The sequence below is a fragment of the Mytilinidion resinicola genome, assembly GCF_010093595.1.
Source record: "Mytilinidion resinicola strain CBS 304.34 unplaced genomic scaffold BDZ99scaffold_12, whole genome shotgun sequence".
Classification (NCBI taxonomy): domain Eukaryota; kingdom Fungi; phylum Ascomycota; class Dothideomycetes; order Mytilinidiales; family Mytilinidiaceae; genus Mytilinidion; species Mytilinidion resinicola.
This window is the reverse complement of record NW_022985448.1, coordinates 1,518,784-1,542,774: the sequence shown is the minus strand read 5'-3', so window position 1 is coordinate 1,542,774 and position 23,991 is coordinate 1,518,784. Positions and strand designations below refer to the sequence as shown.

The window sequence follows — 23,991 nt, the reverse complement described above, 5'->3', positions numbered from 1 at the left end:
TGCGACGACAACGACGAAGCTGCAACCGGGCTCTAAGTACGCCCGCAGATACTCCACAGCGGCGCCTTTAAGCTCGTCAGTTGACGATTGCCTCCACCAATCCCTCCTCCCCCCATTCACAAACAAGTCCGCCGCCGCATCGTCCAACGGCTTCCACGCGATCTCCAACTTCTTAAGCCGCGACGCACGAGCAACAGACACCCACAAGCTCAACGGAGTAGTGTCGTACGTCCGCGCCAAGCTCCCCTCCCCTGCCGATCCCGCCGGTTGACGCATCCTCCCAGCGCCCGCCAGGCGTTGCTGCTGCCACCGCACGAGCTCACCCGGCCCACTCGCCAACCACGAAAACACCTCTTCCAGTTCAAGCTCGACATAGATCTTCTGAAGACTCTGGCACCGGCTAAGCTGGATGCTCAGAACATGCAGGCTGTGGCCCGCCTGGCGAACATACGTCGGGATGTGCACGTCGGGGACGCCCACTGGGGGGGGGCGCCTTCGAACCTGAAGTCGGGGCCCAAAGCCGCGACGAGCGATCCGGCGTTGACGAGGCTTAGGTTCTGCAACAGCTTGCGGCCGGTGGGTCCGATGGCGAGGAGGAAGGCCCGCGCGACCTCGTGCGGAGGGGTCTTGTGCAAGTGTTCGAGCACGCGGAAGGTGTTCTGCGCCCAGAAGAGGCCGGGGGATTCGTCGCGGGCTTTTTGGCTGATTGTGCTGAAGGGGATTAGGGCCGAGGCGGAGTTGTGAGAGATAGCTCCGGCGACTTTGATGCGCCGGTTGTTTGAGGGGTTGAGGGTGATGTTCATGGCGATGGGGTCTTTGAGGATGTAGGCGTATACTTTGTTGCGAAGCTCGCCCGGGAGGTCGTCGAAGCGGAATTTGGTGCACATTTTGTACTGTGTTGGAGCTAGGGTGGTGGTGGTGGCGTTGTGGGAAGAAGATTTGGTGCAGAGGTTGTGAGTTCCGAAGATCACGTCGACGCTTTTATATCCCCTTCCGGAAGCGGGAAATAGCTTTACATTGCGTAAGCGCTGACTAAGTGGCAGGACCATCGGCTTAGTACTCCACTCCAGGTGGGGTCGAAGGTGATTGTTTTTCTGAGGTGGTAGGTGACGTTCGTGGCTGTCCTAGTGAGGCTACTCTCCTGATTGTCCCTACATCAAGAATGGTCCAAGAGGTTATAGCGTTGACTTTCCCATCTTTGGTAGACAAGAACTTGTTCTCTTTGAGGCTCCAGTTGCAGTCTAATATACCAACGCGTATGTGCGATTCAGTGTATCCCAAGCCAGTTCGATCGAGCCGGGCTGGATGTTCTTGGACCCCTAAGCTAAAATCCCGGAGGTCTACATGGTAGGCACCAGGGAACCTCGATAAGGCCGACTAGTCATTAAGCAAGTCATAACGTCCGGGAGCTATATGGAGGCGATCGAGTCCATACCCGCTTAAAATGTCTTGCAATTGCTGAGTCATCAAAAGCGCTAGTCGGGTACCTTAAGCAGTGGTACTTCTATGCACCTTCTCTCTGGAGCTCATTAGTCCTAGATTGCAAGGTTGGCTAGTCGGATATAGGGCTGCTGGGGCTTCCCTTTTACTTGCTCGGTGACACTGTCAGGAGTAGCCCCGTTGTTCTGTATTCCGGCAGTCCAAAGGTAGTCCATTCTCCACTGCATCGACCTTAACGATGGGTTCATAGGTCTTCAGTCTCAGCGCATCGAGATGGCAGTGCCTGAGTGTGGCTCTTGCTCACTCAACACCGCCGTGAGGAGTAGCCTAGCTAGCATCTAGCCAGCCAATCAAAGGACTACCTAATCTTCGCTACATCGTCCTTGACACCGTGTTCGGAGTTCTGAAAGCCTATAGGGGTACCCTAAGCAGTGGTAAGAGAGTGCCCAAACTTACGCAGGACTGTGGGGAACGAGCACGTGCGCACCACGCGAATATTATTTCACTCCTCCGCTCGCTAGCAATCCATTGGTGCAGAAGTCATGTGAGTATCACGTTGATGGCACGAGGCTTAATACCTTTTAGGGGTATAAAACCTCCCGCTCGCTGTGCCCGTCGTCTTTTTCAAGGAAAGAGTTCTTCGTTTGGCCGAGAAGGGAACGAGGAGGTCAAAAAGTGGAAGTACAAAATGTCATGTTGGTTCCTGAAATCGGATTCTGAGACAGACGATGGAGTGGGTGTGGATGAACAACGTCGGCCTACGGGGCAGAGAGTGGAGGAAGTGTTCAAAGGACACCACAGAAGATGCCATGGCACTTGGCGGAGGTGGAGGCGTTGGAGTGAGTTCGATCAACATAACTCGTCCTGCAGCAACCATGGCTTGTGGGCTCAGGAACGAACCGCCCGACCACAGACGCATGGGGAGGGTGCTTGCAGCTCGTCCACGGACGATGATGCGCTCCACCTCCTCTACCCTAACAACGTAATCACCGATTCTTCCCAACGACGACATGTCTCAGTCTACAAGCCCTCCGTCTCTAATTTTTCAGAGACTATGCCCAGAGGTTGGTCGTAATGCTCCCATCACCACCTGGCAGCTGGCGTAGGACGGGCAAAGGATCAGTGAGGAAAGCATGAGTTGTATTAAGGTTGTAACGAGGGACTATATAGAGTAACTAGGCTCCCTGGACAGCAAGGGAGAGCAAGGGAGCAACACAACTTCGTAAGGGAGGTAGTGCAACTCCGTAAGGAGGAGAAAGGGAGAGAAACAAGGGAGAATAGAGGCGTGTGACTGGCTGCCACCACCTCCCAACCGACGACACACTACCATTGCGCTCCGCTCCATACCGATTGCTGCACATTGCTGTGGTCTTCGCTGTGTGAGCGATCACGCAACACACACTCTAGCCATGTTTCTGTCTCTTTGCTCATTTGATTCCCAACCACAACAGGACCCATAAGATTTGATGTGCCAAAGTTGCTGCCCCTCCCAGCCCGGAGAGCACATCCGCCATCCCGGCTAAAAGTATTGAACCCCGAGCTGGGAGAAGCTCCTCCCTGAGTGAACTTTCTTTCGCGAGTTGAAGGTTTTAAAGTTGAGAACGGGGTGGGTTAGTCACGGATCACGAGAACATCATGAGATCTGAAATCCACATCACTTGCATCAGATCTGCATCAGCACTCAAGGCTCAGGATTAGAAATTCACTCCATTCCTGAATAGGTGGGTCGGCATCCCGCCCACATCAACGGCACATCTCCACCGCCGCAAGCTCCGATCTACCTATCGCATCTACTAACTACCTCTATCCAAGCATTGCCATCATGCTGGAAGCGCCCTATCCGTTCCGTGAATAGCTCGACCCGCCATTACCATCGTTATAATACGTGCTGCCGTTCGGGTTGGAGTAGTAATAACTCCCATCCCTATCACACATTCATCAGCACCTCAAAACAACCCCGAGTGGAGAGGTAGAGCTCCCTCGCTATTCTATGGACAACACATCGCGGAGAAGGGGCGGCTTACGTGTTCGAATAGTGGTACGAGTTCTGGTTGCTGGCGCTGGAGCCGTAGTCGCGGGCGCAGTAGTGGTTGCCCTGTTCCACACCGGCTGTTTAGAGATGATACAGGAGAGAAGGATGATGAAGGAGAAGGGAGGAGGACGGATGAAAGGGGAGGGAGGACATGCCTGGCTGTTCTCGCCCGAGCTGGTGTACGTGTACCCACTAGAGCCGGATCCAGATCCAGCACCACCGGATGAGGCCGCGCCCGAGGAGGACTGAGCCGCGGCGTTGGACGATGACGAGTCTCCCTTGGCCATTATGAAGATGTTGGTTGAGATAGATTTGAGATTCGGGATGTGGTGAATGCGTTTCTGAGCGGTGGGAGAACTTGGAGTTGGGTGGAAGAGAAAGAGGCAGTTTGCGGGGACTAACGGGGGAAGATAAAGAGGATCGCGGGCGGGGTAAGGGCATTCTAGACGTAGCGCGAACGCGCCCAGCCACGCGGTCAGCTGATGGCGTTTGCTTTTAATAGAAGCAAGGGGAGCCTTAGGCTGAGTTGAGTTAGAGGGGCTGGCAAAGTCTGGGAACACTGCGGGAAAGTGGGGAATGACATAGCGGTGTGATAAGGGTGCATAACGTGCCCAGAAGGTGAGGCAGAAATATTTAATTCTTATACGGTGGCACATCACCAAAGGCTGTGAAGGTTATGAAGGGGGGGCAGATAAACACACACCCCCTTTCGAGTAACCGCACACCCCTTTTCGAGTAACCACACCCCCTCCCCCTGTCACTTCACCGCCTTCTGATTGGCTTGGAGGGCTGCTCCGTAGCCTCCGATTCGCTCGCTTAACTTGCTCACTAAGTCCAAATGCTCTCTCCAAATTGGCTACGTACAACACAAGCAATTACATGGCTATATAGCCTCCAGCGCAGCCTATCTGATTTGTGCAGCTGTATATACGGCCGACGTGAGCTCGTATGTGAGCTCGTACGTGAGCTTGTGCGTAAGCCCGTACGTGAGCTCTTACGTGAGCTATACGTAAGCCCGTACGTGAGCTCGTATGTGAGCTTGTACGTGAGGCTATACGTGAGGCTAGCTGTAAATATAGCCGTACGTGAGCTCGTACGTAAGGCTATGCGTGAGGCTATACAAATCGGCAAGGCTATACACGTGTAGATGCACGTGAAAACAAATGCGCGGAGCAAGGTTCCGGCCCTCCGAGCCAATCAGAAGATCAGATGAAAAGGGGGGTGTATAGTTACTCGAAAGGAGGTGAGCGTTTATCTGCCCCCATGAAGGGAGATCCAGTGTTATACCATTACTATCGTAACTAATATACAGAACAAGCCCAATCCAATCCATCCCACCCAAAGACCCAAAAAGGAAAACCAAAATAAACGCTGACAAGCGAAAAAGGCATAACCTTACATATCCGAACTTAGTCCAGAAGAACCCAAGAATACAAGAACCGTGATACATAAAAACAGATCGCTGCTTTTGTAGAAAGACCATCTTCATCCCCTCATCTCCATGCGCGAAGCTTGACGCTTTGCCTTTCTTTTCGTACAATCTCAACCCTAAGAAACCAGAAGCCGTTTACTTCCCACCGCCAAGCAGGCCGCCGATGACCGGCAGACCTCCGGGGCCACCCTTCTTCTTCTTATCCTTGCCACCCCCAAGCGACTCGGCGATGCTTCCAAGACCGAGTCCTCCAAGCAGCTTGTCAATGCCTAAGCCACCCAGCAGACCGTTGACCAGGCCACCTAGACCCAGGCCGTTGAGTAGCTGTCCAACTAAGCCCAGCACACCTGTTAGCAACAAGCCAACAGCCGCGATGATCTGGAATAGTGGCTGGGTGAGCAGGGCCCAAAGCGGGTTGAGCTTCTTCTTGGCGTGCGGCATGTCGGAGATCTTCTTCTTCGCGTTGTCGATGCAGGTAACGACAGTGCCAGTGAGTTCCTTGAGTAAGTCCGCGAGGCGGTACTCCTCGGGTGTAGCCTCCTTGGTACCAGCGCGACCCTTGGCCTGCGCAGCAATGCGGCCGTCGGGGTCAAGGCCACGAAGGGAGCCGTTGCACTCGTTGAGAATGCGGCCACCTTCTTCGATGAGGGGCTTGACGTTGTTGACGAGTTCCTCTTCGTCGAGCTCATCACGGGGGGTACGGTCGGCTTGTTCGATGTACTAGGAGTTGTTAGTAATAATCGCGGACGGGTGATGACAGGAAGACATACCTCTGTGATTTGCTTGCAGACCGGCTGGATCCGCTCGAGGGTCTGCTGGCAGATGTTTGCCATCTTCTCGGCCAGCTCGGCATCCTCTCTCCTCTTCTTCTCCTCATCGGTCTCTTCCTCTTCTTCCTGGATGTTCTCCAGAAGAGTGACTTCACCGACCTTGTTGCCGTCGTTGTCGATGACATAGCCGTTGTCGTCGATCTCGAGGCCAGCGCAGTGGCCAAGGTCACCAGCAGTGAGTCTACCAATAATATCGCCGTTCTGATCGCGGACTTCGCCCTCCTTGTTGACGTGGAGGCCAGCCATAGGGTTGATCTTGCGCTCCTTCTCTTCTGGCTCCCAGCGTTCAGCCTTGCCGATGACATTGCCGTTCTTGTCGTTGATGTCGCCATCCTCATCGACCGTGTGGCCAACAAGTCTCTTGACATCACCTTCGATGACACGTCCGATGATAGTCCCATCTGGGGTCTGAACGGTGCCGTCTTTGGCGACGGTGTTGCCGTCGAAGCCAGCGAAGGGTCCCTCAGGCCCGGACTGAGCTCCCTTGACAAGCTCAGCGCGACCAATGACATTGCCTTCGTTGTCCCAGATCTGGCCCTTGCCATCGACCTTCTTGCCGACCATGGTGGACGGGTCACCCTCAGCAACGCGGCCGAGGATAGTGCCAGACGAGTCCACGACGTTGCCGGCTTTGTTGACAATGCAGCCAGCCAGGGCAGAAAGGTCAACCTCCTCGGCTTCCTCTTCTTCCCATGGCTCAGCGTGGCCCTTGACGTTGCCGTACTTGTCGATGATATCACCGTCTTCGTCGACAGCGTTTCCGATTAGCTTCTTGGGGTCGCCCTCGGTGATCTGACCGACGCGGTTGCCGTCACCATCCTCGACAAAGCCATCCTTAACGACCCTGAGGCCTTCAAGACCGGCGAAAGGGCCCTCCTTCTTAGTGACGCGCTCGTTCTCGGGAATGAGCTCGCATCGGCCGACCACCTTTCCAGTGTCATTGTGAATCAGACCTTCACCATCGCTCTTGCGGCCAGCGAGATCAGCGAGAGTACCCTCGACGAGGCGTCCAACGGGGATGCCATCGGAGTTAACGAGAAAGCCTTGCTTGTTCAGGGTAAGCCCGTCCAAGATGGAGAGATCAGCGGGGACTTCCTCCTCATCCTCAATAGGCTCGGCATGGCCCTTGACGTTGCCGTATTTGTCAAGAATGTCACCGTCCTCGTCCACAGCAAGGCCGATGAGACGCTTGGGGTTGCCTTCGACGATATAACCAACAATGTTGTCATCCTCATCGGCGATCTTGCCGTCGGGAACGACGCGAAGGCCTTCGAGGCCGGCGAAGATACCTTCGGGCTTGACCTCGCGCTCGTTGAGAGGGATCAACTCGACGCGGCCAATGACTTTGCCAGAATCGTTCCAGATCTGCCCGTTCTCGTCACACTTCTTGCCGGCGAGGTCCTTCGCGTTGCCCTCGACCAGGCGACCGATTGGCACGCCCTCGTCTCCGATGACGTTGCCTTGCTTGTTGACGACCTTGCCGGCGAGGATGGATAGGTCTTCCGGCTCTGCTTCGGCTTCCTCCTCAGGCTCCTCGTAGCGCTCGGCGTGGCCAACGACGGAGCCCTTCTTATCGATAATATCTCCATCTTCGTCGACAGCACGGCCGATGAGCTTCTTAGCGTCACCCTCGACGACCTTGCCGACAGTGTTGCCATTCTCATCTTCGACGAGACCATCCTTGACGACGATGAGGCCTTCGAGGCCAGCGAATGGCGCTTCCTCTTCGCCCTCCTCGACCGGGACAGTCTGGGCACGTCCGATGACATGTCCCTTGTTGTCCCAGAATTGACCCTCGGCGTCGGCAGTGATTCCAGACTTGGAGAGCTTCTTCGCATCGCCCTCAATAAGCTCACCAACGATGGTTCCGTTGCTGTCGACGAGCTTGCCGGCTTTGTTGACAGTAAGGCCTTCGAGGATTGAGAGAGGAGGTAGTTCAGGTCCGGCTTCTTCGGCTTCTCCTTCCTCACCACCCGCTTCAGCACCCTCTTCAGCACCTTCAGCAGTCTCCTCAGCGCCTTCAACAGCCTCTTCGGCTTGTTGGGGAAGAGTCTTAACCTTTCCAATGACGTTTCCGTCCTTGTCGAGGACTTCACCTTTTTCGTTGACCTTCTTTCCTGCGCAGGCAGCAAGGTCACCCTCGACGAGCTCTCCGATTGGCTCACCATCCTCATTAAGAATCTGTCCCTTCTTGTTGACCTTCAGGCCTTCGAGAATGTCGAGCTCGGGGATGACTTCTTGAGGTTCGGCCTCGCCAAGCCTCTCCTTAAGAGCCTTCTGGGCCTCAAAGGCAGCCTCGCCGGGAACGATGTCGACCTTGCCGAGGACCTTACCCTCCTTGTCGACAACTTCACCCTTCTCGTTGACAGTCTTGCCGGCGCAGTCCTTGATCTCGCCCTCCTTGAGCTCACCGATCTCCTCGCCTTCCTCGTCGAGGACCTTGCCCTTCTTGTTAACCTTGAGTCCCTCGAGGATGCGGATGTCAAGAGCACCACCGGCAGCTTCCTTGAGCTTCTCGGCAGCACCCTCGGCAAGCTCGACCTTTCCGAGAACATTGCCCTCGGCGTCAACGACCTCACCCTTCTCATTAACGGTGAGGCCCTTGACATCGTCGATGTTGCCCTCGGCAAGTTGTCCGATGACTTCGCCATCCTCATTGAGGATTTCGCCATCTTCGTTGATTTCCTTGCCCTCGAGGGCCTCGACACCGGGGAGTTCGTCCTCAAGACCTTCAACGCCTTCCTCAGCGCCCTCAACGGCACCTTCTTTGGCGCCATCGACGGTTTGGCCAGCTTCACCAGCGACGCCGTCAGCACCTTCGGGAAGGTCGCCGTCCTGATCGACTAGATCTGCGGCATCAGGGTGGAGTTTAGCACGGCCAATGACGTTTCCATCATCATCAAGAATTTCGCCGTTCTCGTTGAACTCCTTGTCCTGGAGGTCGGCTGGGTTGCCCTCGACAAGTATGCCAACGAAGTCGCCATCCTCGTTAAGGATCTGGCCGCTGGCATCGACCGTGAGGCCCTTGAGAACGTCGAGGCCCGGCAACTTGGGGCCGGCGTCCTTGGCTTGTTCGGTGAGTTCTTCCTGGTATTCGGGGGTGATTTCGCAGCGACCAACGAGGTCACCGTCGTCGTCTAGTATCTCGCCGTCGTCACCGATGGTGTATCCAGCGAGGTCTTCAGCGTCGCCTTCCACGAGTTTACCGACGATTTTGCCATCAGCGTTCTTGATCAAACCCTCCTCGTTGACTTCGAGGCCCTTGAGGATGGAGAGGTCAGGGGTGTCGGGTAGTTCTTGGCCGGTGGTTTCCTCAGCGGTGTCCTTCACTCCATCGACACCCACTTCGGCACCTTCCTTGGCCTCGCCCACAGTCTCTTCGGCGCCCTCCTTGGCTTCATCTGCGGCGCCTTTGACACCTTCGGCAGCTTCGCCAGCGGTATCCTCGGCACCATCGGTGGTTTCGCCGACGGTCGATTGGGCCTCATCGGCGGCTTCACCAGCCGCGGATTGAGCATCATCGGCGCCCTCCTTGGCAGCTTCGGCTGGATCTTTAGACGCCTTGCCAGCCAAGCCCGATGCTTTGCCAGCAAGTCCTCGTGCACTTTTCAGGCCACCTTCGGCGGCCTCGCCTGCGGTGTCAGTGGCATCGTCGGCAGTATCTTCGGCGGTGTCTTCGGCTTCGTCGCCAGCCTTCTCGGTGGCATCGTCGCCGGTCTCCTCGGCTTCCTCTTGGCGGCCGAGCAGGGCGTCATCGTCGTCGTCAATTGGCTTTGGCTCGGCCTCTTCTAGGTCGCCCTTTTGTGAGACTTTGCTTGTGGTGTCCTCAGCTTCGGATGTGGCTGAGTCCTTGGTGTCTTCCGCCGCCTTGGCAGCATCGCCGGCCTTGCCCTTCACGTCACCTTCCGACGGCCGTTCAGGTACTTCAGGCGCGTCTTCTGTTGATGGCGCGTTGTCGTCTGATTTCTGTGCTGGTGGGGTTTTTGTGCCTTGGCCGAGCTTTGATGTGGCACTCGATTGGGGCTTGCGGCCTAACTTTGTGGGAGTTCGGGGAGCGTCTCCACCCTTTCCAGCTGCTGGCGAGGGCATTGTGTGTGAGTGTGATGTGCGGTCTGTCTGGGGAGTGTTTCTTCTAGATCTAGAGGTAATAGGAGAGATTCTGTTTGGGGTTGGAGGAAATGAGTAATAAGCGTAGCTTGGAGGAGAGGAATTGGAGGGCATGCATGTACACGTCAATTGGCGACGTATATGTATAGAGAGAGAAGTTGATTTGCACAGGGGACAGTACTCATAAAGAGGGAATTGTCTGCCATCGTTCCCAATGACGTAGATAACGGAAGCTCCAGTGATGGTGCATGGTGGGCGACAGGGGAGCTCACGCCTCAGTGTTGGGGGCCCATGGCAATGGAGGGATGGGAGGGATGGGAAACTTGTTTTGCGGCTGGCATGGCGCCGTCGCGTCGTGCAAGAGGCGCATCTGCCCGGCCTGTGTGGCCAGAAGTTGGAGAGCTCTCTGCGCTTTTGGCGGGCATTGCGTCACAGCACCAGCCTCGAGCGGGGCTTGAGCATTGCGTCGGAGCAGGTGGTGCGACGTGAGCGGCGCCCGGCGTCGTGGGACGGTCGTGGAGCTGTGGCTGGGCAGGTTTGGGCGGATCATCCCTACGAATCGTCGATACGCTTGAACCTGCAGCCCTGGGGGGACGGGGCGAGGGCACGAAGATCGAGTCTAGGCTTGATACTCTATTTCTCCGACCTCCTACCGCTCACGGGTAGGGAAAGTTGAGACGGGGAAGATTCCGTGCCGTGTTGCTGGGGAGTTGGCAGCGGCAGCATGAGTTTTCTGGGCAAACAGCTGCGTGACGGAGAGATTGAATAGGTAGAGACCTGGTTGTACAGCACTATAATGGAAGAGATAGAAGAGCAAAGAACCGTTCTGTCGCCTGCAAGAGTGATCTGCGGGCCTGGAGGAGGTCTCCCCAGACGCCGGGATGGAGGGTTCTGGCACACGCAGCCGGGGGTTGCATTTCTGCTGCACGCCGAGACAGGCATCTGGAGCCTATAGTAAGTACAATAACACACGGCGATCGGTGCAAACCTGGTGCCATCCTCGCAGCAGGCGCTCGCCGTCCAAGCAAAAGTTGGAAGACGTCTCCGACGTGATGCCTGATGACGATGCGTGGCTTACGCAACACGGATGATCCATGTCGGACAGGCTCCAACCCTGTCGGGGCAAGCAGCCGTTTCACTCCCCTCCCGTGCAACCACGCCGATCTGCCAAGGGGGCCTGCAGCTGTGGCGGCGAGTCTGTGCCGCGTCGATCTGCGATGCAGTCAAGGCATCGCGGCAGCCCTGAACATCACCGCAGTTGCGCCCGGGGCGGACGGGCCCTGCGTCGCGACGCGGCTGAGAGGGAAAAGACGACACGGCTCGGGGAGGCGGGACGTCTCACGATGCTGCGGTGGAAATTGCGGAGGTTGCTGAGGTTCCAGGACTCGGACGTTGGGGAAGCGGCCTATGACGCCACTGGACACCACCACTTTTATCCAACTTTCCGCGCGTCGACCAAAGAGACACCGATTTCTCTTGCGTGCGACTGGGCATGGTTACGTCTTCTGAAAATCGCTGCCCAGTTCGTCTCACAGTTCAACTTCTGACTGCTGACTTCAGTTCTTCGTGACTGAACTCACACGTGATTAATATTAATGTCTCCTGAGCGACGTTCCCATGAAATGAGGAATTCTTTTCTAACATGCCGAATCTATTAAAAAATCATTAGAGACCTTCGTGATTTGGAGTTGTGTAGGTTGCAAGGTGGAAAGAACGGTTGGACTGAGCGCATCTAAGTCACGTGGCTAGGCCTTTTTCGGATAGTACTAGTATCATTATCTGCCTGAGGCAATAAGGGATATCATGACACCAAGCATTCATCTGAGGACTCTATAGGCAGGATTCGGCTACCAAGAGACCGTCATCTCTTCCCCGCTGGTGGTATCCCGCTCTCCACATCCTGCCCGGGTTGGCTCACAGGCTTGTCACTCGGCTTCAAAACTTCCTCTTTCGAAGAGACCGACCCAAATCTCAGCTTCCGCATGAACTTACTGCGGAAGCTGTTCTGTCGCTTCGCCTCCTCCTGCTGCTTGTCCGCAGAAGCCAGTAGCTGCCGCTCTCTCTGTGCACTCTTGCTGTTGTCCACCGATTCCTCTTCTCTCTTCTTGACCTGTTCTGGATGCACCACCTTGTCCTTATGCTCTCCAGCATGCTCCACACTGTGCTTGATCTTCTTCCTTGTCTTCACATACATTTCGAGCCCAACTAAGATGGCGTAGGACCGCGAGATCGAAACACGACTCATATCAACCCCGTTGTCTCTCAATGAGTGCACAAAAGCCCGGAAGTTGGCAGTCGGAGGTCTGTAATGTCCGCTAAGCGGCGACAGACGTCGTAGCTGGCCGTTCTTTATCTTGATGAGCCCTGCACTTGATATCCGGGCTCCGTGGAGGAAAGAGCTGTGCTGAAATGCGCCGGACTGTTTTATCCCGATATAGAGGCGAAACGACGTATCTGCAACCTATTGATTATCAACGCCTATATTACCAAGAGGCCCGTCCCTCTAGAACTTACATATATCCATGAATTCGGTTTGACGGAGCCTCTGAGTAGATGGTTCAGTACTGTGGCTGCAGAGACGTGCTTAATTTTCTTGAGTCCTTTCGCGGTCTTTAGATCCTCATTCACGTAGTGCTCGCCTTCAATCTGGCTAGACTCTGCTTCCGAGTCGGAATCTGACGAGCTCGATGACGATGATGACGACGTGCTCTTCCTGTGTATTGCAGCCTCATCGGAGCCGAACGTGGGCGTTTTGTCGTCTTTTGGCACTATGCCGTTGATACTGTCCCGATAATCGATAGTCGTGGTGATCCTGTCCCCATTTTTTGCCCAGCACAGCCGCCCCTCTTTGTCAATCTTCACTAGATACTGCATCCTCTGCTCTCGAGACAGATACCGCACTTGTTCTCTCTCCAAACGCTCTCTCGATACGGTAGGCAGTTCCACGTTCCTTCCAGCGCCCTTATCTAGCCAGTAAAAGAAGTTCTCATTTGAGCCGTCCTTCATCCACTGCTCGTGATATGCCCTCAGGTTCGACCCATATCGATGCTTCTGGTCCACCATCTCGAGGAAATACTGGAGATCCATCATCTTGGCCGTTTTCTCTCGCTCCCGTTTCTGCTCCGCCCTCCTCTTGTGGTACTCCGCCCGCTGCTCCTCGGTCATCTCGGTCTCGTCTTCTTCGTCTGGTGGGTCATCTCCGCCTGCTCTCCGTGCTATCTCCCCAACGCGCCTCCATGTCTGTCTAGCCGCGTCTGATTCTCGTCGTGACCGAGCTTCCGCGTCATTCGTTACTGTCGCCGGAATGGACCGTTCTTTGCGCGAGATCGGCCGGGTCGCATTTCTCCACCGAGCTTGAGGTTGTTTAGTGCTTGCTCATATGAATGTGTAGACGGGAACCGGGAAGCCTGACCTTCTTTGATCGCCTGTCAGCAATCAGCTACAGTCATTGTCATAAAGTAGGTAGAAACGCAGAAGTGAAGCAGTGTAAAATGAAATAAGGAGCTCACCTCAACCCATCGTGTACTCGGATCCAGGCCCATTCCCGCCAACTGCCGCCGCTCCCGGTATCCTCTGTAGTTCTTCTGAATCAACTGTGCAGCTGCAGCTTCCTCTTCGTTCTGCGATTCTGGCTGTGCCGCTTTGCGCGCGGCGGCTTTGGCATCCTGCGCAGCTGCTATCTGTGCAATGCGCTCGGGCGAGGGTTGCATTTGATTGACTGGGGTTTGTTGTCGTGTTGGGACAAAGAATGGAGCTTCGTGGTGGGGATCAGCTTGGAATGGGCTGAGGTTGCTGGTGGACCCTGCGGGGGTCTTCGGAGTTCGGCACCGGCGGGACGTTCCTTTCCTTGTCACTACACTTAAGTTTTCCTTTGGTACAACTCGTTATCGCATCTGATGGGCTCATGGGTAGCCATACGGAGTAGTTGCTGAGCTTGAAAAGGAGGGACATGAATCACTCATAGTATTCTATCGACCCATTCAATTCCAATGCCAATGAATTTCGTAATTGTCTTCCTTTGCCGTTAATTCTGTCACATCTTCGCATCTCCTCCATCTATATTTCGTTCCTTACTGTCTAGAGAACCTACTTTCGTGTTGTGTTGATCCTACTCAACATGACTCCATTCGGTTCAATCTTGGTACCCATTGCTGGGCAACCACGGTTCAAAGTATCGTTTACTAAGGTACTGGATCAGAGCGCACGCACCCTTGGAACAGTTCCCTATCGAATCGTGCTCTGAATGGTGGTGCTGCAGAGCGCATTTATTTCTTGCTACGGAGCGCATTTCTTAGGAAATAAAAGCTGGCGCTGAGATCTGCTGTCTCTCTTCATCTTCCCTCCTCAACTCACGCACACAGTTTCAGTCTCGTCAAAAACCAACCCGACAACGCCTAAACCCTTCTAGACATACACAAATACCACCAGTACCACCAATAGAATGAAGTTGAGCAAGGCAACTATGACCTCGACTCCTCCAGCGCAAAGCGCTCAGTGCAAGGCCCCAGCGATGGACTCTCAGTTCCCGTTTGAAAAGCTTCCAGGCGAGCTTCGCAACCAAATATACCAAGAGGTGCTCGTTCAAGACGTCTACAAGATTAAATCCGACGACAATCTCCGATGGAACGCCTCGAAGAAGAAGTGTGAGCCGAGCGGTTTCCGGTTCGTTGACGACAACAAAGCCGCTACTCTACAATGCTTTGCCCTGAATCATCAGATCTACGCGGAGGCAAAGTCATTGTTCTGGGCCCAAAACACATTCTGCGTTGTTGCAGAAGAGAAGTTGCCGATTACCACCGCTCGATTCTTTCTCGCAGCCATCGGGAAATCTGGACGTGACTCGATCCAGCACCTTGAAGTCGCCGACATCATCAGAGAACCATGGAAGACTTCGCTGCAAGAAGGGGCAGATTCAGTCCGCGCACTCACTTCTTTCGTGAATATCTTCAATTTCTGCTGGTCTATAAAGACCTTACATCTCGACTTAGGTCTTCCCCTGCTATGCATATCTCGCGAGAGCTTCCCCACTTATCAATCTAAAGGTATAAAAGGGTACCAGACCAAGATCGACTTGCTTCTCTTTCTCGCAAGTAAGAAATCACTGAAGACCCTGGAGATTACTTGGAAGAGCTTCAAATATGCCAATGATCAAACCAAATGCGAAAAAAGATTGAATTGGATTTCACAAAGATTCTCCGTTCGGAACTTGCCCCGCGGTGCAAATTAGTGGTGAAGAAAGATGGATAATCTCTTTTCCCTCTAAACTGACTACGAACTACACTGCTAGAACGTTTATTTGGTGCTGCTGCTTAGGCCACAGCAATCAAATCTTTGTCTTTCAGGTACGAGCTCTCACAATCTTGGGCACAGCACGAGAACCGAAGTTCCCTTACACTTTTAACTTTGCAACACCGCCTGAAGTACTTGAAGGAACTTTTAAGAATCCAAAGGCGACTCAAAGCTATCGACTAGACAAATCCGAAACCTTACTGGGAGATTTCAGGCGGTGGTAAATACCTGCATATGATTCGACTTGTAACCCGATGCTTCAGCTTTCTGTTATTATGTTGTTATGGAAGAGCCGCGAAGGCTACGGCAGACACCCGGCAGCTCTTGTAAAGACCCTCACCTGCCTCCAGCTCTCTTTTTTGCCACTATATTCTCCTTATGTTCATCAAATGCAGCACATATAACATCTTCTCTCTCTTGTTACGTGACATACGTTAACGCACCACACGCAGTATTATAAGGGTGTAAGGAGAATTCTGATCCTGGTACTGTGCAATGATGAAGGTTTGCGGCCTGCGCCTGGTTCATGTGATTCAGCATGAAGAGTTTGGCCTATAAATCTGGACAGAGAGTGCCTCGCCACATGTCTGCACACTCGTTCCGCACTGTTTGGGGTACCGCGCATGCTCTTAAATTTCTGGAGATGGTGTAAAGTTCGGCACCGTAGAAATCGAGCTACATCATTCCTAGCTGACTACCTAGTACGGTAGGTACTCCTGACAGCGGTGTTGAGTGAGCAAGAGTAGAGCCCGAGGAGTAGAATCTTCGAGTCTTGAACTTGTGACCTGCCACCTAGTACTGTCGGAGCATATGCGAGTACCCGAAATTACATCCGCCGGAAATGTTTGCTTGATCTCAGTGTAACACAACTGTTTTCGTGCGCAGGCCATGGCTCATTGGCGTGCCCCGGAGTTTAAAAGCCCACTTTATCCTCCTTTGCTGCTTTCTTGTTTTCATCACCCTTATCGATTTCACGAAGTCGATTATACTCGCAAGATTACTCTTTGCATCCAAACTGATAACAACGCCCACTTCGACCAACGAGTCCGAATCTATTAGCCCGCGACTCATAAAATGGCAGGGTTTGTCAGCCCGCAGCAATTACTGGAGCCTCCGCAATCCCACGAAACGTTGATCAGCCTACCCGACACAGACGGATTCGAGGCGCTGCCAGCTGAGCTACGGAATGAGATATACCGCCACGCACTCGTTGTCGAACCCTACAACATCACGCTCAACGACCAAGGCCGTGCCCGAGCTTCTGATGCGGAAAGAGAAGCCGCTCTCGCTTTGAGGTCTTTCGGTCTAATTCGACGAATCTTCACTGAAGCTAAGGCGCTCTTTTGGGCTGAGAACAAGTTCCGCGTCTCCGATGACGGGGACTTCCCCACCGGCGCTGCACGTGCATTTCTCAGAGCGATTGGGCTTCCTGGACGATCGTTGGTTCAGCACCTGGAGCTCGTCTATACCGACCCGTCAGTCCCATCAGTGTTCGCCCTCGCCACCGACCATACCTCTTGCGAGTGGGCTCGTGGATTGATTTACATAGGCACCATGTTGAGACTGTGCGAATCCATCAAATTCTTTCATCTCGATCTCGACCTTCGCCAGTTAGTCAGTAGGGAGGTGAGCACTGAGGAAATCAAGTGGTATCTTGATCAGCTTTACCTGCGACCTAAGAACAAACTTTTGGCAGAGATTCCCGCACGCCTCTCATCACGATCATTTGCAAAGTCAATCATTAATCTTAGACACATCGATACACTGCAAATTCTAGAACTGACTTGGAAGAACTGCTCTCAGGGTGTCGTGGTCCCATTCTGGGATGAGAATCGACAGATCCTTGAAGATGGTGTCACCAAGTACTTTCGCTCTCAAATGAGGCCGGGTTGCAAGGTCGTGGTAAAGAAATACGGATAACTGCTTCTCCGCTGAAGACGACTACATCGCCTGAGCAGTACTCCGAGTTCATTCAATATGTTCTCGCAACACATCAACATACAGCGCCTTGCCACAAGTCTGCGCACACCCGTTCACCACTGCTTAGGGTACCTCCATAGACTTGAAAAATTACATACGCGACTAAAATTCAACCTCATAGAAAACGAGCCGCCTTTTGACTCACTGGATACCCGGCAGCTGGGCTACCCCTGACGGCGGGGTCGAGAGAGCAAGCGCCGAACTCAAGCACTACGACCTACACGTGCTCAACCGGATAGCCTCGACCGCCTTCCACCTAGCCTCTTCTGGACCACAGCCTTCAGCTCACAAGCCCTATCCAGCCCATCCCTCAGATACTTCACCGCCTCCACCTTATACCTCTCCTCAATCCTATCCTTAAACCCCACCTCTGGTCAAGAACACGCCCCGCATCAGGTCCCAAAGGCATCCACGCGACCTGCAACACTTCCAGCTCCACCTGCTTCGCAACCGCCACCAACAGATCGAGCACCTCAATCACATACCGTTCATTGTAGCCCTTGTCATCGGTTCGCCGGAACGCCTCTACAAGATCGAGGTCAATACAGAGCGTCCTCAGCCCCTTGCATTGCTTCAGCAAGTTGACGACGCGCCGGAGCATGCCGTTATACGTTCTCGGGAGAAAGCCGGCGTCGACGTCTGATGACAGAGCCACGGAGGTCGAGCTCGCAGATGGCGGTGCCGGGCGGCGCGGATCTCGAGGCGGTGGAGTTGTTCGCGGCCGCGGCGGCCGATTTGGGCTAAGAGGGCGCGGGTGGCGGCGTGCGGGCGCGATTCGGGGCTGTGTTCGATGATGCGGAAGCGGTTGTCTCGGAAGAAGAGAGTGGGCGCCTCGTCGTAGAGCTGTTTGTTCGCGCTGAAGGCTTTGAGGGCGGAGGCGTTGATGGTAGTGGTTGTTCCCGTCGCCTTTAGGAGATCGGTTGGGCCAGGGAGAGTGATTTCCATGACTTCAGGGTCAACAAGGGCGTAGTCGTAGATTTTGTTGCGGATTTCTCCGGGAAAGTCGCGGAAGAACTCGAAAGTGGGAGTTGTTGACGTTTTGAGTGTCTTATTAGCTGAGAGCTTGGTTGGTTTCAGGGGTTGTGGTGGTATCCGAGTGCGGTGTTGGATGGTGGATGATTTCCTAGAAAGAACGACCGCTTGGAGGGCCTTAGATATCGCAGAATGGGGAAAGAAAAAGCACGCCAAGGTAACAACATTGAGTGGGAGCGTGGGTAGTGAATTCATTATAAATGGCATAAAGTGCTACCTCCGCAGACAGGAGGGATGAATGACGCCGTCTGATGCAGCTTTGCACTGTTATAGTTTCTTTAGAGGAATGATTTTTGTATATTTATGTCTCTTTTTCAGGGGCGAAAGCGTTTTAAGATGCCTTGGATAACTATAAGAAAGGGCATACCGTTTATAATAAGCTTCAAGGCGGGTTTGTAGTGATTCCTTATTGTGAATTGCTATTTGCTTCGTGCACACGTAATACATGCAGGCTCCGTTGAACATCAAGTGGCAGCCTAGTACCGGATAAGGTGGCCTAACAAGCTAATAGACTTGTTCAAACTGTTGTTTTACAAGTACTTCTAACATACCCGGGGACCTCAAGCGGTGCTAGGAGGTAGGCGAGAGTCCGAACTTATCAGTGATTGAAAGAAGTTCACGATACGAGGGCAATGCAAGATGACTACACGGACGAACGAAAGGTATATTATGGAAGAAAGGTAGCTATCGAAGACAGCGCCTCTTACTTACGAGAGGAATCGGTGTGTGTATGTCACGTGATATAATGTCACATAATATGCCGAAGTCGTCAGCACTTAACTACACGACAGATGGCCTACCTTAAGTTAGTAGCGATAATTTATTAGGTTTCTTGTCTTGTTATTGAGGGCGGGCGATTGCAAAACCGTCCCACAATCGAAAGTCGTTCTGCGTGCAATAATCAAGAGACGTGGTTGAGCATATCGCCGTGAAGACTACAATGATTCGGAGGAGGGTGGGTCTAAGACATCGAAAGTCATCGACCGAGGAGTGGCAGATGGTGTACCTCGTACAATACATAGCAGGCTACGTAAAACCTGAAAATACCGAAAAGATTGGCTGAAGCAAACCGCGCGTCCGAGAGAAGGTCGACATGGCGGAGTCGCCGGCCAGCGCAAGCCATACATCAGCCACCTAAGCCATGCGCAGGTACCCGACACAGCAGATACTCCGTAGCGCCCGACTTTTAGTACTAACGGGGTCTACTGCACTAACACGCGGCTGAAAGCGAGGGTCTGGATAAACTGGCTGTTGGTGCACGAAGCGCGGAAGATGAATCGATAAGACTGTTCCGTTGCCATCTCAAGGCGCTACGAATACTATAAGATCAATTGTCAGCCTTAATTTCCCTGATCGGCGGGTGGATACCGTGGTAGACCTTCTGGACGCAAGGCTGTGGTGGGCTGGAGCTGCGTGAAAAGGGGGACCAGCACGCTAAGGCTCCATCCGGCCCTCGCTTACCTCCTGTTTTCAAGCCTCACCACGCCAGCCTTTCTCCTTCCATCAACAAGCTCTCAGAGCCCACCACAACAAGACTCGCATGCTTTTGCTCCTCGGGTCCAGGTCGCTGAAAGAACCCCCAGCATCATCTCCATCTCGCAACTGTCCGGTCAATGTGCTTCTCACCACCACGTGCGCCATTGTCGGCCTTCGTCTTGGACTCCTACGAGAAGCCGGTGCTACAGCGGCATTGGTGGGGAAGCTCTGCGGTTTTTGCTAGCGCTCATACCTTCGGCCGTGGTGGCTTGCTACAATAGCCTCATAGCGCCTGGAATGGTCTATTCCTCTCACCAGCCGCCACAATGGCCCATTTTGGAAACGCTATATCGAAGACGGAGACGCTGTTAGCTCCAGATCCCACTCCTTGGCTGTAGTCCAGCCAGTCTGGTGACCTCAACCGAATCGCAAAGCATGCTCTCACGCGGCTAGAACAGGTGAAACGCCACCAATTCCAATAATGGATCCAAATTCTTCGGGCTGTCGTAAGCGAGAATCGTGCGACGGAGATAGTAGTGGTAATATAAAGTCTTTCTCACCCTTCGCACTCCGCTGCATCTTAAAGCAACTCATCTTTGTCCTTCGGACCTCCACTCTCGTTACAAATTTGCGTGATACACATCAAACACTCATTATGCTTCAAGTTTCCTTCGCGCAGTTTGCTGCGCTTCTCGCGATTGCACCCAGTCTCATTGCAGCCGTGCCAACTCTAGCCGCCCCATCAACCACCACTACAACCACAGCGACGCCTTCGGCGCTTTCCTGTCCTGCTTCAGATGGCCAGACCATCACCGTTGGCACTGATTCTTTCGAAATTCAATGCGGCGTTGACTATGTGAGCTTCTAGAATGTTAAGAGTGATCTTAGATCATATGATGGGCTAATACACCTCCAGTACGGGGGCGATTTGAGCTTATCTTGGGAAACCAGCCTCGAGAACTGCATCGCTACTTGCGAGAGCACGACAGGATGTATCATTGTTTCCTACAATGGCGCCGCCTGCTACATGAAGAACCAGGACGACGGCCCTCAGACAAACGCCAACATCTGGGCCGCGAAAAAGGTCGGGGCCGTGGCCTGCCCGGCGGCTGACGGGTCGACCTATACTGCGAGGGATGGAGCCGTTTACAAAATTGAATGCTCGGCGGATCGGTATGGATCGGATTTGGACATCGCCTGGGTGTCTGACCTCCCAAGCTGCCTCGAGGTGAGTGACGGACATTCATTTATACAGTACTAGGTCATAAGTCTGGGTACACGCAATCATCACTGGTGGGCTCTAACCTTGCTCTCTCTACACAACTGTGAGGAGCAGCTCGGCTAGTAAGCAGTCAGCTAGTCAAGAGGCAGTGCAATTTGCACGACTTGAAACTTGACATTGCTCCTGGGTTTTCAACATCCCCTGAGGGTACTCCAAGCAGTGGTAAACGCGTGTGCACAGACTTACGACTTGTCACTACAGTACAGAAGATTGACCAGCATATAGGCCTGTGAAGCAACTGCAGGTTGTGTCGATGTTTCGTACCGTTTTGGAACCCCCGGTCCATGCTACATGAAGTACAGCTACACGCAGGATGTACGAACCGATTCCGGAATTTGGGGAGCCTACCGCGTTAGCGCACCCTCTTCAAGCACCACCACGTCAAGCGCAGCAGCCACTAGCTCGACATCGTCCGCGGCAGCCACTAGCTCGACATCGTCCGCGGCAGCCACCAGCTCGACGTCGTCCGCTGCTGCAAGCTCAACCACGTCTAGCACATCTTCAGCTACCCCTACTCCAACAGCAATTGGCTGTGGACTGATTAACGACCCGAGTTTCGAAAACCCGGGTGCTACCACTCCCGATTGGTCTACAATCAGCACCTTGCACACCGGTGGTGCACAGGCTCCCTACGTCGCCTTGTCCTTAGCGGAAGGCACATCTGGGTCAAAGGACGGCACGCATGTCGCATACATAGCCACCTACGGAACTGGAGACAGCGCTACCATCGGCAACACTATTCTGCGACTCACAGCGGGCGTTACCTACAGCGTGTCGTTTTGGCAGAGAAGGAATTCGAACGGCAAAGTCGTAATCTCAATCGACGGCACCGCCGTTTTGACTACGCCTGCTGTTCCGGATACTGCGTGGTATCAAAATACCTTCACTTTCACGGCGACGAGCGATACTGCCGCGCTCACCATTACCGCGGCAAGCGTAGTAAGCTCGAACGGGTTTATGTGGGATGCATTTACGATTGCTCCCGTGGGCGTTGTCTGCACTCCAGCGACTACCACGACCACTGTACCTGCTTGATTTCAAGTAGTACGTGTTTGAGTATACCCTGGGAAGATGCTTCGTCTTGATGTACCGCTCATTCAGAGCTTCTACTTCTAATGTAATGCCATCAACGGCCTGCTTTGCTTTTCTGGTGTTTTGATAGACCGTACATAAAAGTGCATTATTGGACTAGAGGACTCTTACGTGTTAATGCGACCGGTATTTCCTACTGGAGACTCTAACAATGTACATAGAAGAGACTTTATCCACCAATTGCTCCTCGAATACTAAATTATCACCAAAGTATCTAACACATCGTCTTGTCACACAGGAACCACTTTCGAGGTACATTGGGTTGGTATTCCTGCATCCTGGTACGGCACGTGCGATATTAGGCCATGTGGGAGTGTGGTTTAGGGGTACGGTTAACCATGTAAGACATCCCACAAGGTTTGAGAGGCTTGAGGAGGTGGATGTCACGTTCTGGAGGGTGAGAATCAGATGGTGGTCGTGTGGCCAGTATTCCTACACCTATCTGCGACGCTCTGCGGATCGTGTTGCCTTCCTCATACATTTTGAAGGCTCAGATAGCGCCCGAAGACACCCCCGGAGGTGGGAAGACCAAAACACGTGAATGCCACATTCCAGAGGCCCTAGATCTAGTCCTGCTTCTGTAGGAAGCATTCTCATATGTTATTACCGCACCAGTAGAACAGAGTCGTGTAGTGGTGCGTTTTGCGGGCATGGACAGGCCTTCGAGCCACCTCTTGGTGGTGCGGGATCCTAAGAAGTGAATGTCATGTTCTTGAAGCCGTAAATCAGATCTCAGTCAGTAAGAAGCAATCCCGCATCTCTTTTGTTGTACGCCTGGATTGGGCCCGCTGGGGCGTTCGTTTTGCGGGGACATGAAGCGCTGGAAGATACCCAGGACATACATCTGTGCACATTCACTTATGCAAGACCTCGCTAGCAATAGCATGTGTTTCTTGGTATATATTCTCACATCAGCATCACATTATCATATTAAAAAATCTTGGAACTAACAGATTTATTGCACTCACATACTTAGGATAACTGCAACTAGAACCCCGAGCCCGCATGGCTCCACGCCGAAGCCACAGCCGCAGTCTCCTCGAACTTCTTCTCGCTCTCATCGGCCTTGACAGTAGCCTCGGCCGCCAAGCGTCGCGCTTCTTCCGCCATATTCCTGTTCTCGCGGTAGTGTTCGTCGAGGTCGAGGTTGTCAAACAGCCGAGCAGCTCGTTTGAACACTCTTTCGGCGCGCTTGTAGGACGCGGAAGCTTCGTCGAAGTGCTGAATAGCGCTTCGCAAGTTACTCTCAGAATTCTGCCACTTGATCGTATGCATGCTCAACACGGACTCTGGAACGCGCCCTTTAGCGATAGCCTCGCGGCAGGACTCTGGCCCACGGGTTGGTTCGATGTTGGAATAGAGTATCATGGGCTTTGGCTCTGCATTCTTCGCGTGCACGAGCATCGCTTCCGCTTCTGACCACTGCTCCTGGGCCCACTTGAAGGCATGATTTGCTTTCCGTGCAGTAGAGTGGGCAGCGGCCTCAGCGCGGCCCATCTTGCGGAATCTGTAAGCATCCTCATCGTCAGTGCAAGAACCAGAGTCGCTTGGGGCTCTGAAAATTCCATCGTATGGAGAGGGTGACGGAGTTCGTCGTCTAGGGGGAGGCCTCGCCGGTTGTGGCTCTGCTTGGTTATCAACCTCGGCATGCTTTGCCTTGCCGGTGAGAAGCTCATAGGCATGCTGAATGGTCTTGAACTTCTCCTCTCCTGCGGCGCTGAGGGCGGAATCCTGAATCTTGTCTGGGTGGTGTTCCCGTGCAAGCCGATGGTAGGCCGAACGGATGGTCTTCTCGTCTGCGCCACGAGCGACGCCGAGAGTAACATATGGGCTTTGAGTGTTCGACATTGTGCATCTAGTCAGTGGAATTTGCAGGGAAAGGGGGAAATTGTTGTTGTTGTGGTGATTCGAGATGTATTTATGGACGGTGGTGTCGAGAACCATGGTAAGTGAACAACGCGAACCATGTACTCGAACGTTAGGGTACACAATGTGTCGA

The 23,991-nt window shown here is 53.5% G+C and overlaps 8 protein-coding genes across 8 annotated transcripts; 4 read left to right on the top strand and 4 right to left on the bottom strand.

The window, feature by feature from the left end:
• Positions 1-1,912: 1,912 nt before the first annotated feature.
• Positions 1,913-2,547, top strand: BDZ99DRAFT_60335 (uncharacterized protein). Its single transcript, XM_033728757.1, has one exon. It carries the CDS (start codon positions 2,000-2,002, stop codon positions 2,513-2,515), a length of 516 nt encoding a protein of 171 aa, XP_033575620.1. The 5' UTR covers positions 1,913-1,999; the 3' UTR covers positions 2,516-2,547.
• A 729-nt stretch (positions 2,548-3,276) lies between these two features.
• On the bottom strand, positions 3,277-3,993 carry BDZ99DRAFT_446263 (uncharacterized protein; the record flags this gene model as incomplete). The annotated part of the gene is made up of 3 exons (XM_033717962.1): positions 3,628-3,993; positions 3,465-3,535; positions 3,277-3,364 (listed from the first exon to the last, which is right to left on the bottom strand). Exons 1-3 carry the CDS (start codon positions 3,757-3,759, stop codon positions 3,277-3,279), a joined length of 291 nt encoding a protein of 96 aa, XP_033575619.1. The 5' UTR covers positions 3,760-3,993.
• A 771-nt stretch (positions 3,994-4,764) lies between these two features.
• On the bottom strand, positions 4,765-10,008 carry BDZ99DRAFT_419907 (uncharacterized protein). Its single transcript, XM_033716903.1, has 2 exons — positions 5,675-10,008; positions 4,765-5,624 (listed from the first exon to the last, which is right to left on the bottom strand). Exons 1-2 carry the CDS (start codon positions 9,953-9,955, stop codon positions 5,040-5,042), a joined length of 4,866 nt encoding a protein of 1,621 aa, XP_033575618.1. The 5' UTR covers positions 9,956-10,008; the 3' UTR covers positions 4,765-5,039.
• A 4,094-nt stretch (positions 10,009-14,102) lies between these two features.
• On the top strand, positions 14,103-15,226 carry BDZ99DRAFT_60288 (uncharacterized protein). The gene has a single exon (XM_033728756.1). The coding sequence runs from the start codon at positions 14,283-14,285 to the stop codon at positions 15,066-15,068; it is 786 nt and encodes a 261-aa protein (XP_033575617.1). The 5' UTR covers positions 14,103-14,282; the 3' UTR covers positions 15,069-15,226.
• Positions 15,227-16,204: 978 nt separating this feature from the next.
• BDZ99DRAFT_499908 (uncharacterized protein) lies at positions 16,205-17,291 on the top strand (the record flags this gene model as incomplete). The annotated part of the gene is made up of 1 exon (XM_033723686.1): positions 16,205-17,291. The coding sequence occupies one exon, from the start codon at positions 16,205-16,207 to the stop codon at positions 17,048-17,050; it is 846 nt and encodes a 281-aa protein (XP_033575616.1). The 3' UTR covers positions 17,051-17,291.
• A 392-nt stretch (positions 17,292-17,683) lies between these two features.
• BDZ99DRAFT_478112 (uncharacterized protein) lies at positions 17,684-18,337 on the bottom strand (the record flags this gene model as incomplete). The annotated part of the gene is made up of 1 exon (XM_033722151.1): positions 17,684-18,337. One exon carries the CDS (start codon positions 18,335-18,337, stop codon positions 17,684-17,686), a length of 654 nt encoding a protein of 217 aa, XP_033575615.1.
• Positions 18,338-20,206: 1,869 nt separating this feature from the next.
• Positions 20,207-22,039, top strand: BDZ99DRAFT_60261 (uncharacterized protein). Its single transcript, XM_033728755.1, has 3 exons — positions 20,207-20,474; positions 20,535-20,846; positions 21,126-22,039. The coding sequence occupies exons 1-3, from the start codon at positions 20,274-20,276 to the stop codon at positions 21,933-21,935; spliced, it is 1,323 nt and encodes a 440-aa protein (XP_033575614.1). The 5' UTR covers positions 20,207-20,273; the 3' UTR covers positions 21,936-22,039.
• Positions 22,040-22,979: 940 nt separating this feature from the next.
• BDZ99DRAFT_572475 (DnaJ-domain-containing protein) lies at positions 22,980-23,840 on the bottom strand (the record flags this gene model as incomplete). Its single annotated transcript, XM_033728201.1, has 1 exon — positions 22,980-23,840. The coding sequence occupies one exon, from the start codon at positions 23,838-23,840 to the stop codon at positions 22,980-22,982; it is 861 nt and encodes a 286-aa protein (XP_033575613.1).
• Between the last annotated feature and the right edge of the window lie 151 nt (positions 23,841-23,991).